This window comes from Emydura macquarii, unplaced genomic scaffold, assembly GCF_026122565.2.
Source record: "Emydura macquarii macquarii isolate MOO-44397 ecotype Brisbane River unplaced genomic scaffold, CSIRO-AGI_Emac_v2 contig_1551, whole genome shotgun sequence".
Taxonomy (NCBI): domain Eukaryota; kingdom Metazoa; phylum Chordata; order Testudines; family Chelidae; genus Emydura; species Emydura macquarii.
The window spans coordinates 25,877,464-25,890,111 of record NW_027131688.1 but is presented as its reverse complement, the minus strand read 5'-3'; the positions used below and the strand labels follow the sequence as shown (position 1 = coordinate 25,890,111).

General features: G+C 48.0%; 1 protein-coding gene across 1 annotated transcript in view; it reads left to right on the top strand.

The window, feature by feature from the left end:
* AK7 (adenylate kinase 7) overlaps window positions 1-12,648 on the top strand; it is a 61,313-nt gene that overhangs the window by 30,745 nt on the left and 17,920 nt on the right. Inside the window, exons 12-14 of the mRNA XM_067555172.1 lie at window positions 500-644; window positions 5,171-5,299; window positions 6,250-6,318. Coding sequence (XP_067411273.1) covers window positions 500-644; window positions 5,171-5,299; window positions 6,250-6,318 — 343 coding nt within the window. The remainder of the gene's footprint in view (window positions 1-499; window positions 645-5,170; window positions 5,300-6,249; window positions 6,319-12,648) is intronic.

Here is a 12,648-nt window from a genome sequence, read left to right as displayed (position 1 = left end):
TGCACATAGACCGGCATGACAGCACACCCCTCATTTGCCAACTGCACAAATCCATGCAACTCTCCACACACACAAATCAGCACAACCAGCCAAACTGAACTCTCCTCCCAAAAATCAACTCTACCACCCACACAATACAATTAGCACACACAGTAACCCCAAACATCACTTTTAAGCTTAGAATGTCTGTTGAATCAATATGATACAATGCAAACAGCTACAAGCATGGTTGAGAGCTCCTTTTATTTAAAATATCACCAAGTTCAACCATCATTGGGATTCACAATCTCTTACTGTCCAGTTTTTAAGTTCTCAGCCATTTTGGCTTTTTTACACACATGACTTTATGAATTATACCCATGTGACAACATAGGCTTTCAGCTACTAGTCTGATACTAAGATTTTAAGACAGTGGGCCAAATGTTCTCCTTAATTATATCTATCCAATACCAAAGGCAGAATTTAGCCAAAGTATTTCTGAACTTTTTTTTTTTAATAGGAGAAAAGTATTGCTCCTAAAGACGTAGTGGAAACTGAAGAGGTGGGAGAGGAGGGAGAAGAAGATGATGAAGAAGAAGGGGACAATATAGAAGAGGCACAAGAACTCTTAGATGGAGTCAAAGAAAACATGGAGCAGAATGGTGGTGAGGCACAAAAGGACAAATGGTAGCCTGGAGTTTAGTTAACCGATGTAACTTTTATACAAAAGAAAAATCAGGAAATTGGTTTTTGCCTGCTCCTTTAGACTGTTTAGCTCCCGTTGACACTGCTCCGTTTGTAGTGTTATGAATCTTAAGAATCCAATATTATGTGTTAAATTCTGTCCTCAGTTACCTTCATGCAATTCCACTGAAGTGATTGGGGTTGTATGAGAGTAATGGGGCAGAATTTACCTAATATGCCTGTTAAAAGTTATATACATTTTTAAAAACTGAAAAACTATTATAAGAGTAATAATTCTTTATTTCAGCTTTTATTTTTCTATATATATTTTTATGCAGCCCTTTTGACACTACAAACTGACATTTATTTACAACTCTATATTCAGTCTCTCTAGATTCTTGGCCAGAATATTTTCTAATTAATTATATCATGCTTATCTTTCAGAAGTCAGAGCCTAATTAATGTCACTTAAAATAAAAAGCTAGCCATGTCTTACTGGTTTTCTTGATTGCAACTAACCTTGAAAAAATCAATTAACTTTTTGTTCTTTGATTTCCCCACCTGTAAAGGGTAAATAATGCTTACCCATGTTTGTAAAGTACTTTAAAGCCTGTGAATGGAAAAAGTGCCATATAACTGTAAAGTATTAATTATTATTTTTGGTTAAAGTCATGTGGACTTTTGGCGTGGTTAGCCTCGGTATATGCACCACCCAGACACTCCTTGAACAGGGTGGTCACGGTTCCCACACAGGTCCTGACCTCCCTAAACTGGTGGAGGACCCCAGGGGAGGTAATGAGGGGAGTCCCCTTCAGAGACTTGGCCCCATTGGTCACCCGCATCACAGATGCCTCAGATGTGGGCTCGGGGGCCCACATCAGCAGCGACCTCAGCACCCAAGGGCTCTGGTCAGCAGAGGAAAGGTGTCTTCACATCAACGTCCGGGAGCTCAGGGCAGTCCGCCTGGCCTGCAAGGTGTTCCTCAGATTTCTGAGGGGCAGGATTGTACCGGTCCTCACGGACAACACAGCAGCCCTGTTTTACATGAACAGGCAGGGGGAGCGCGCTCCTCAGCCCTTTGCCAGGAGGCCATTCGACTTCGGGACTTTGCAGTGAGGCACGACTTCCACATATCTGCCTCTCACCTCCCGGGGGTCAGGAACGACGAGGCGGACCACCTCAGCAGGTCGTTTCTACCCCAACACGACTGGTCACTGCACCCGGAGGTGGTGACTTTTATTTTCTGCAAGTGGGGTGTTCCCCAACTGGACCTGTTCGCGTCATCCTGGAACAGGAAGTGCCCGAGGTTCTGCTCACTCCAGGGTCACGAGCCCGGCTCCATCTCTGATGTGTTCCTTATAGAATGGACGGGGACCCTGATGTATGCATTTCCCCCCCATTCTGCTGCTGCCCAAAGTCCTCTTGAAGATCAAGAGGGACAAAACGGACGTCATATTGATCGTACCAGCTTGGCCGAGCACTGGTTCAGCATGTTGCTGGACCTATCCATCGCCCCGCCACTGCCGCTCCCGAGTCGTTACGACCTGCTCTCCCAAAATCAGGGTTGCCTGCTTCACCCAGACCTGGACTCCCTCCACCTGATGGCATGGAGACTCCGTGGCTGATGGAGGTAGAGAGAGCCTGCTCGGTGCAGATCCAACAGGTTCTGCTGAAAACCTGGCAGAAAACCTTCCACTTAGGTGATGTACTGGGCCAAGTGGAAGCGCTTTACCTGTTGGGCGGAGTCCCAGGGCATCCCACTGAGCTGCTCGCCCATACAGGCGATTTTGGAGTACCTGCTGCATCTGAAACTCCAGGGTTTAGCACTGGCCTCCCTGAAGGTGCACCTGGCAGCCATCTCGGCCTTCCACCAGCCGATGGAAGGGAGGACATTATTCTCACACCCCATGTCAGTCAGGTTCCTTAAAGAGTGGAGAGGCTATACCTGCAGGTCCGTGACCCGGTGCCTCCTTGGGACTTGAACCTGGTCCTCGCCACTCTGACAGGACCTCCTTTCGAGCCCATGGCTACGTGCCTGCTGCTCATCCTATCGTGGATGGTAGCTTTCTTGGTGGCCATTACATCGGCTAGGAGAGTCTCTGAGATAAGGGCATTAACCTCGGAGCCCCTCTACACTGTTTTCTATAAGGACAAGGTGTGGCTGAGACTCCACCTGGCCTTCCTGCCTAAGGTGGTGTCCTAGTTCCATTATAACCAGGATATCTTCCTCCCGGTGTTCTTTCCTAAACCGCACGGTTCGGAGGAGGAGCGGAGATGACACTCGCTGGACGTGAGACGAGCCCTGGCCTACTACATCGAGCGGACGTGGCCGTTCCGGAAGTCGACGCAGCTGTTCGTGGCTGTGGCGGACCGGATGAAGGGCTCACCTGTCTCCACCCAACGCATCTCTGCCTGGATCACCGCCTGCATCAGGACCTGCTACGAGCAGGCGAAGGTGCCGCTTCCAGGAGCGGTTTCAGCGCACTCAACCAGAGCCCAGGCCTCGTTGGCGGCCTTCCTGGAAAGGGTGCCCCTGCAGGACATCTGCAGGGCAGCGACCTGGTCGTCGGTCCACACCTTCACGTCCCACTACGCCATCATGCAGCAGGTGAGAGAGGACGCGGGCTTCGGCAGGGCCGTGCTGATGAGAGCAGCTCGACGCTGACTCCCACCCACCTCCAAGGTATGGCTATTTAATCATTCCCCTCTATTGGGCATTGGTGAGGCCGCATTTGGAGTATTGTGTCCAGTTTTGGGCCCCCCACTACAAAAAGGATGTGGAGAAGTTAGAGAGAGTCTAGCGGAGGGCAACAAAAATGATTAGGGGGCTGGAGCACAAGACTTACGAGGAGAGGCTGAAGGAACTAGGCTTGTTCAGTCTACAGAAGAGAAGAATGAGGGGGGATTTGATAGCAGCCTTTAACTACCCAAAAGGGAGTTCCAGGGAGGATGGAGCTAGGCTGTTCTCAGTGGTGGCAGATGACAGAACAAGGAGCAACAGTCTCAAGTTGCGGGGGGGAGGTCTAGGTTGGACATTAGGAAAAAGTTTTTCACTAAGAGGGTGGTGAAGCACTGGAATGGATTACCTAGGGAGGTGGTGGAATCTCCATCTTTAGAGGTTTTTAAGCTGCGGCTTGACAAAACCCTCGCTGGGATTATTTAGCTGAGGTTAGTCCTGCTCTGAGCAGGGGGTTGGACTAGATGACCTCCTGAGGTCCCTTCCAACTCTATGATTCTATGATTTTATATGGGAATGGATATGAGCAATCACTCGAAGTAGAACACAGGGTTACTTACCAGTAACTGTTGTTCTTCGAGATGTGTTGCTCATATCTATTCTACACCCACCCTCCGTCCCTGCTGTCGGAGTCAGCAGAAAGAAGGGACTGAGGGCCCTTAGGGATGGCGGCACCTGATATACTGCGGCATGAGCGCGGCACTCCGGGGGGTGCCTGAGTCGGCCCTATGGGGCTTGCTAAGGGGAAAAAGTTCCGGGAACCAGTGCACGGGGTGCGCACTCACCTATATTGGAATGGATATAAGCAACACATCTCGAAAAACAACAGTTACTGGTAAGTAACCCTGTTTTTCCCATGAAAAAGCACTGTATGATGCATCCTTTTGCCTAATTAATGCATGCTTTGTCTACAAAGTCATATGCTTGTAGCTCACCCAAGGGGTGCATTGATGAGCACTGCTGCATCATCTCTTATGTGTGCTTTACTTATTGTTAAAACAATGAAACTTTTTATAATCAAAATATTCTTTCTGATTACAGTGGCTTATATATATATTTATCTAAGACTTTTTAAAAGTGAAGCACGGGTAAGGAGGTTGTTGCAGTCATGATTAGAGGAGGAGTAAGAACCTGAGTTTTATTCCCAGGACATCAGGATTTTATTGCCACATTTATTCAACCTGGGCCAAGTCGCTAAAACCACTTTGTGCTTTAGTTTACTGAAATGAAAGTGAGCATAATATCTATCTCACACGGGTTTTGCCAAGAGTTTTAATGTCAGACTGAATATGTGTTTGTAAAACTGTTTGAGGCCCTTGCTAAAATCCAACATTTTGCAACCTGAACTGTTCTGCTATGTTCCTCTCTCTAAATGTTTCTATGCTTTGTCAAGTAAACTCAGAAATTAATTCTAGATGCTTCAAGAGATACTGTAAGTCCCTGGCGTCTACCAGTATGTTATAGTATGTCTTTTATTTTTTGGATTCCTTTGATCTCTGGATAATAGTTAAACTTGTCAAACATAAATAGTTTTATTAAAAGAGTCCTTCATTTTATACCTGATAATTATGTGGTACTCTGAAGGCTGTGTAACATATCAGTACATATTACCATCAGTGATTTTGAGTTACCAAAAGTGATCCAAAGCAGATAGTTGGGCATTCTCAGATCTTAACTCAAAGACTCTCTGACAAGTGTATAAAAATGTGCATATTCTACATAAACCACATACAGATTAACTGTATTGGAATTCATATGTTAAATTTTCAGGTCGTCTAGATGATCAGTATGTGATTAAGTTCATGAAAGAAAAGCTAAAATCTATGCCTTGCAAGAATCAAGGATATGTTTTGGATGGGTTTCCAAAGACCTATGACCAGGCAAAAGATCTCTTTAATCGTAAGTTACAGAGTTGTGCTGTACTTGTTATGTATGCATAGTATTATTATTTGTTACATGTTAATCAACACTGTGCTGATTGCTGTATAGGACACAAACATAAAAATAGATCATTTCTCAAGAAGCTTACAATTGAAGGACTGTACATCACTTCATTTTAGTTAAGGAAGACAGCGTTTTCAAAACACCAGCCCTGGGAAATAAATGTACAAACATGGGGTGCGCAGTCCTTCTCTGTGCTGAGCTAGTGCATAGTGGCTGGGGGAAAATAAAACAATGTAGGAGCCTAGTCCACCTATGCAAGAATTCCACAAGACTGTTTTAAGAAAAGACACCAGCTAATGGGCCGGGCCAGCCCAGACACCAGGAGCCAGATCCTCAGCTCATATAAATCAACATCACTTCACTGAAGTCAGTGAAACTATGTGATTTACAGCAGTTGGGGATCTAAGCAGGCATCGTCCCCGCAAAAAGCTACGGTATGTTATCTTGCTAGCAGCAGGAGTTGGCCAGCAGATGGTGACTGTGCATTCTGTGCACAGAGAAGTAGCAAAGTATGTCTTGTAGCAGAATCGTGCAGGGCTCGCAGGATCTGTGTCAGAAGATGTTCAGATACCATAGCTATGTGCAAAATATAAAAGCCTACATATAAAGAGATAGAGGATGCACTGAGCTAATTTTAAACAATAGAACTCTTTTGACTCTTCTGAATCATGAAGACGTGGCATTGTTTGTGCTTCTTATTTAGAAATATCTGACCTTTTTTTCTGAATTATTTACCCACCTATCTCACAATGGTGTTGTCAGGATTTGTTAGTTAGTGTCTTTTGGCCATATAAAGAACTGGTACTACAAAAAGGACAGGTATTATTACTAGCATCTCTTTAGCCAACTTTAATAATATAGTTGCCTCAGATGACAGTGTTAATTGTATTGTACTTTTATTTTAGTTGAAGATGATGAGGAGGAAGAAGAGACAAGAAGCAAAATGCCTCGGTATGATAAATTAATCACTCCTGGTAAGTTTACCATAATACAAAGGGTAGAGTTTTAAAAGAATACTGACAACATTAAGAAGCCCAAAATACCACTCTTTTTTCTCACACTCCATCCAATAAAATATAGTTTAAAAAGCATGGAATAGCCCAGTTCTTCATCAGATCTAACACTGAAGTACTAGTGACCTCACCAAGAGCTCTCCCAAGTAAAGGCTTGTCTATACTAACATTTGGTTTGTGGCAAACTACGATGTGAATCTACTCCACACTAGTCTGCTGGGCACTAACTGTCTATCTGGATCCTGCAGATGTGCATTAACAGTTTGTTAGCATGCTTTAATCTACTCCTGTTTCAAAGCAGGGGAGATTAAAGCATGCCAACAAACTGAGGCCAGAGGAGGGTAGAGTCACACCCCTGATTACCATGACCTAAACGTTCATGTACACAAGCAGTAATGAGTAAATGATTGGACCCCTAGTGTGGAAAACACCATCAGTGCCAAAACAAGAGCTTTAAAGTAAACATGTAATATAAGTTTTTAGAAGACAAATCCTGAATAAACATCCAGCCATGAATCTGAATTTCTATCCTATGCAGTGCTGCCCCAGTTTGTACTTAAAAATAAATACTGCTCAAATATTAAATGGCTAATTCATTTATGCAATGAAAACGCCTTTAAAGGCTGATTACAATTTCCTGCCCTATTTTAATTATTAGTGATATTATCAGCTATCACAGAAGAAACAGAGAAACCTGAACAAAGGTCTTGCTCATGTCCATTCCACTATAGGTGTGTGCATGCCTCCGTGCACGGTTACCCGGAACATTTTTCCCCTTAGCAGATCCCATAGGGCCGGCTCCAATGCCCCCTGGAGCCCCGTGCACATGCCACGGTATATGAGGTGCTGCTGGCCCTACGCCCCCTCAGTTCCGGGTTGGCCACAGGGACAATGGCCGCAACAATGGCCTTATTGGGCCACATGGGGTATCCAGGTGGGGCTGAGGCCCCAATCCATTATGTCATTGGGGGTGCAGTCCCATAGGCACCACTCCTAGGATAAGGAATCAGACCCCCTGGAGGGAATCTCAGCAGGTACAACCCTTTGCCAGGAGGGGGCACACCCGCAGCCTACACCTCTGCAGGCCTCTTCCTCCTCACCTGACAAGGCAGTCTCCCGGGACCAATCAGCGCCACTGGAGGATTTCAGGGCACACCAGGAGCTGCTTAAGAGGGTGGCCTCCAACTTGGGGCTGGAGATGAAAGAGTTAAAAGAGGCCGAAGATAGCATCTTTAATGTGTTGGCAGCGGCTGCCTGAGCGCGAGTGGCCCTCCCAGTCCATGAAAGTATCCTTAAAATTGTAAAGGCCCTGTAGCAAACCCTCTCCTCAGTCATCCCTACGTCAAAGGTGGCCGAGAAGAAAATTACGTCCCGGCTGAGTGGTTTGAGTATTTGTTCACACAGCCCGCCCCAGGAACCCTGGTAGTAGACGCTGCTAACAAGCGAGATAGGCAAGGTCAGCCAGGGTCAACTCGCAAGAACAAGGACAGTAAGAAGCTAGACTTGTTTGGGAGAAAGATTTATTCCACGGCAAGCCTGCAGTTCAGGATTGCCAACCATCAGGCCCTCCTGGGGGGGGTTCGCTGTGGCTCTGCCCCAGGACCAGACTGCAAACTTTACTGCTGTCGTGGAGGAAGGAACCGCGGTAGCTAGGGCAGCGCTCCAGATGTCCTGTGACGCTGCTGACTCGGTGGGCAAGGCCATAGCCTCCGCCATCTGTATGAGAAGGTGCTCGTGGTTGCAATCCTCAGGCCTGTCCCAGGAAGTGCAGCAGGCGATTCAGGATCTCCCCTTTGATGGGTCGGCCCCATTCTTGGACCAGACCGATGCAAAGCTGCATGGTCTGAAGGACTCCAGGGCCACGCTTCGCTCCCTGGGCCTTTACACACCTCAGTTTTCCAGGTGTCAGGCATGGCCCCATGTGCAGCAGCAGCCAAGGCCTCCACCCAGGCCTTTCCAACCCTATAGGAATAGGGATAGTAATAGGGGGTTCAGAAGAAGAAATCAGCCCCCTAGCTTGTCCTCAGCTCCCCAGCAGGGCCCCCCAGGAGGTTGGGCAACCAAAGGAGACAATTTTGATGGTGTGCCCAAGGGTGGCACCTCAATTGCTCTCCTGGATCCGCCCCACCCCTTCCTAAACAGGTTAAGGCCCTTCTATCCTGAATGGGCAAAGATCGCTTTGGACCGTTGGGTCCTTGGGACAGTCTCAGGGGGCTATGCCATACAGTTTACATCTACCCCCCCCCCCCCAACAACCCTCCCCTCCATCCCTCTTCAGGGACCCCTCTCATAAGCAACTCCTCTTACAGGAGGTGGACACCCTCCTCAACCTGGGAGCGGTGGAAATGGTCCCTCAAGGCAGAAGGGGGAAGGGATTCTATATCAGGTACTTCCTCATTCCCAAGAAAAAGGGGAGTCTGAGACCCATATTAGACATGCGTCATCTAAACAAATATATCAAATGACTCAAGTTTCGCATAGTCTCCCTAGCCTCCATAATCCTTTCTCTGGATCCAGGTAAATGGTATACCGCCCTCCATCTCAAGGACGCATACTTTCATGTGTCTATCCTCCCCAGACATGGGCATTTTCTCTGTTTAACGGTGACTGGCTCCCACTACCAGTTTACAGCCCTGCCTTTTGGCCTATCTTCGGCTCCAAGGATGTTTACCAAGTGCATGGCAGTAGTGGCTGCCCACCTGATACGAAAGGGTGTGCAAATTTTTCCTTACCTAGACGATTGGCTGATCAGGGGCAGGTCCAGGTCCCAAGTGCAGGAAAGCGTGACCCTCACTTGCTCCATGTGCAGCAGGCTGGGACTATCATAAACAAACAGAAGTCCACACTAAACCCAGTGCAACAAATAGAGTTCATTGGGGCTACCCTGGATGCTTCCCAGGCAAGAGCCTTCCTGCCTCAGTCATGTTTCGAGGCAATGGTCTCTGTCATCTCCCAGCTGCACCGTGCCCCACGACAACAGGTAGGCACTGCCTACAGCTTTTAGACCACATGGAGGCCTACACGTATGTAGTGAGACTAGCTCACCTGAGGCTCAGACCACTTCAGGTGTGATTGGCCTCGGTATATGTTCCAAGCAGACTCCCATTGGACTGGGTGGTCACAGTTCCCTCGCCCATCGTAGCTTCCCTAGAGCAGTGGCAGACTCCCAGAGCAGAGATGAAGGGCATTCTGTTCAGGGAGCTGGTCCCGTCAGTCACCCTAATTTCCAACGCTTCGGACGTAAGATGGGGAGCCCACATCAGCGCCAATTTAGGCACTCAGGGACTCTGGTCGGGGGAGGAGAGGTGCCTGCACATCAGTGTGAAGGAGCTGAGGGCCATTCACCTAGCATGCAAGGTGTTCCTCTGATTCCTGACAGGCAGAGTGGTGCAGGTGCTGATGGACAACACCGCAGCCATGTTTTACATAAATAGGCAGGGGGGTGTGCTCCTCAGCCCTCTGCGAGACAGCTATCCATTTGTGGGACTTTGCCGTGAGGCACGATTTCCACTTGTCTGCCTCTCACCTCCCAGGAGTGAGGAACGACAAGGCGGATTGCCTTAGCAGGTCGTTTCTACCCTGCCACGACTCGTCATTGTACCCAGAGGTGGTGACTATGATCTTCCAGAAATGGGGCGTTCCCCAACTGGACCCATTCGCGTTGGTCTGGAACATGAAGTGTCCGAGGTTCTGCTCGCTCTGGGGTCGCAAGACTGTGTCAATTTCTGACACGTTCCTCATGGACTGAATGGGGACCCTCATGTATGCGTTTCCACCCATTCCGCTCCTACCCAAGATCCTGCTGAAAATAAAGAGGGACAGGGCAGACGTTATACTCATCGCTCCAGCCTGGCGAAGACAGCACTGGTTCAGCATGCTGTTGGACCTTTCGATTGCCCCACCCCTTCTATCCCAGGACCATGGCATGACCTTCTATCCCAGGACCATGGTCGCCTGTTGCACCCGGACCTGGACTCCCTGCACCTCACGGCCTGGAGGCTCTGTGGCTGACGGAGGGAGAAAGAGCCTGCTTGGCGCAGATCCAACAAGTCCTGTTTGGCAGCAGGAAGCCTTCTACACAGGTCGTGTATCGAGCTAAGTGGAGATGGTTTACCTGTTGGGCAGAGTCCCCGGGTATTCCGCCCAGCCTCTTGCCTATACAGGCGATTCTGGAGTACCTGCTCCAGCTAAAGCTCCAGGGTCTGGCACTGGCCTTGCTGAAGGTTCACCTGGTGGCCATTTTGGCCTTCCATCAGCTGCTAGAGGGGAGATCGCTGTTCTCCCATCCCATGTCAGTCAGGTTCCTCAAGGGGGTAGAGAGGCTTTATCCGCAGGTCCGTGACCCGGTGCCTCCCTGGGATCTCAACCTGGTCCTCTCGAGACTCACGGGGCCCCACTTTGGACCCCTGGCTTCATGCCCTCTGCTCATGCTTTCATGGAAGGTAGCCTTCCTGGTGGCCATTACCTCAGCTAGGAGGGTCTCCGAGATTAGGGCCTTGACCTCGGAGCCCCCTTGTACAGTATTCTATAAGAATAAGGTGCAGTTGAGGCCGCATCCAGCCTTCCTGCCCAAGGTGGTTTCCCAATTTCATTGTAATCAAGATATTTTTCACCCCATGTTTTTTCCCAAACCGCATGGTTCGGAGGAGAGGAGACAGCATTCGCTGGATGTGAGACGAGCCCTGGCCTTCTATATCGAACGTATAAAGTCATTCCGGAAATGGACACTGCTCTTTGTCACAGTGGTCGACCAGATGAAAGGCTCCCCTGTCTCCACTGAGCGCATCTCCTTGTGGATTACATCATGCATCAAGTTCTGCTACGAGCAGGCGAAGGTGCCACTTCTGAGAACCATCACAGCGCACTCAACCAGAGTTCAAGCCTCATCTACAGCCTTCCTGGAGAGACTGCCCCTGCAGGAGATCTGCAGAGTCGCCACCTGGTCGTCGGTGCATACCTTCACGTCCCACTACACCATCGTCCACTAGGCAAGAGAGGACACAGGATTCGGCAGAGCGGTGCTGAGGGCAGCTCACCGGTAACTCTGACCCATTCCAAAGGTATTGCTTGTTAGTCACCTATAGTGGAATGGACATGAGGAAGCACTCAAAGAAGAAAACAAGGTTACTTACCAGTAACTGATGTTCTTCGAGATGTGTAGCTCATGTCCATTCCACAACCCACTACCCGTCCCCGCTGCTGGAGTTAGCAGAAAGAAGGGACTGAGGGGGCGTAGGGCCGGCAGCGTTTCATATACCACGGCATGTGCGCAGGGCTCCAGAGGGCGCCAGAGCCGGCCCTATGGGATCTGCTAAGGGGAAAAAAATTCCGGGTAACCGTGCATGGAGGTGTGCACACACCTATAGTGGAATGGATATGAGCAACACATCTCGAAGAACATCAGTTACTGGTAAGTAACCTTGTTTTTAGATCACACAGAGTTTGAAGGCAGTTCTACACGTAAAATGTTGTAACAGCATAGCTGTGACAGTATCGCTGTAGCACTTCAGTGAAGACTGTACTACACTGATGGGAGAGCTTCTCCCATTGGCATAGTTAATCCACCTCTGCGAGAGGCAGTAGCTATGTCAAGAGAAACCTTCCCATTGCCATAGTGCTGTCTACATCGGAGGTTAGGTCAATATAACTGCATTGCTCAGGAGTATGGATTTTTCATACCCCTGAGCAATGTAGTTATCCTGATATAAGTTTATAATGTAGACCTGGCCTGAGATTCTGCAAAGTGCTCGCTGTCTACTGCAATATGATGAAAGCCCTAAATGATCTATTAGCTTCAGTTGGAGTTGAAAACACTTTAGTATCTTCTGCAAGGCACTCCTTCTGTTGCTCAATTTAAGGATGGCCCTGATCTCATTGGAACAAAGATTTGGCCCAGTAAGCAGACCTCTAGACAGACAGTAACAGATGATGAAACACTGACTTCTGAACCAAGCAGCTTCTTCTATTCTTAAACTGAGACACTTGTAGTTCACATTTTTAAAGTGAAACTATGAATAAATCATTGAGATAGACTGCAGATGCACTATTCGGGCTCTGGCAACAGGATCTGTAGGGAAAGTCTAAAAACCAGCTGTTTCAAGAAAACAAGAGTGACTGTATGAAAGTTGCTTTCTCAACCCAAGGCTGTGTTGAGCTGGGAAACATTTTTCTTCATTTTCTGAGTTTTATTAACTGTTATGCTGTGCCTGGTTCTATACATTTCTCCCTGAGAAAAGAGACATAACTGCCTGACTTTACTAATCTGCTTCATGAATTTATAATAGATAAAAT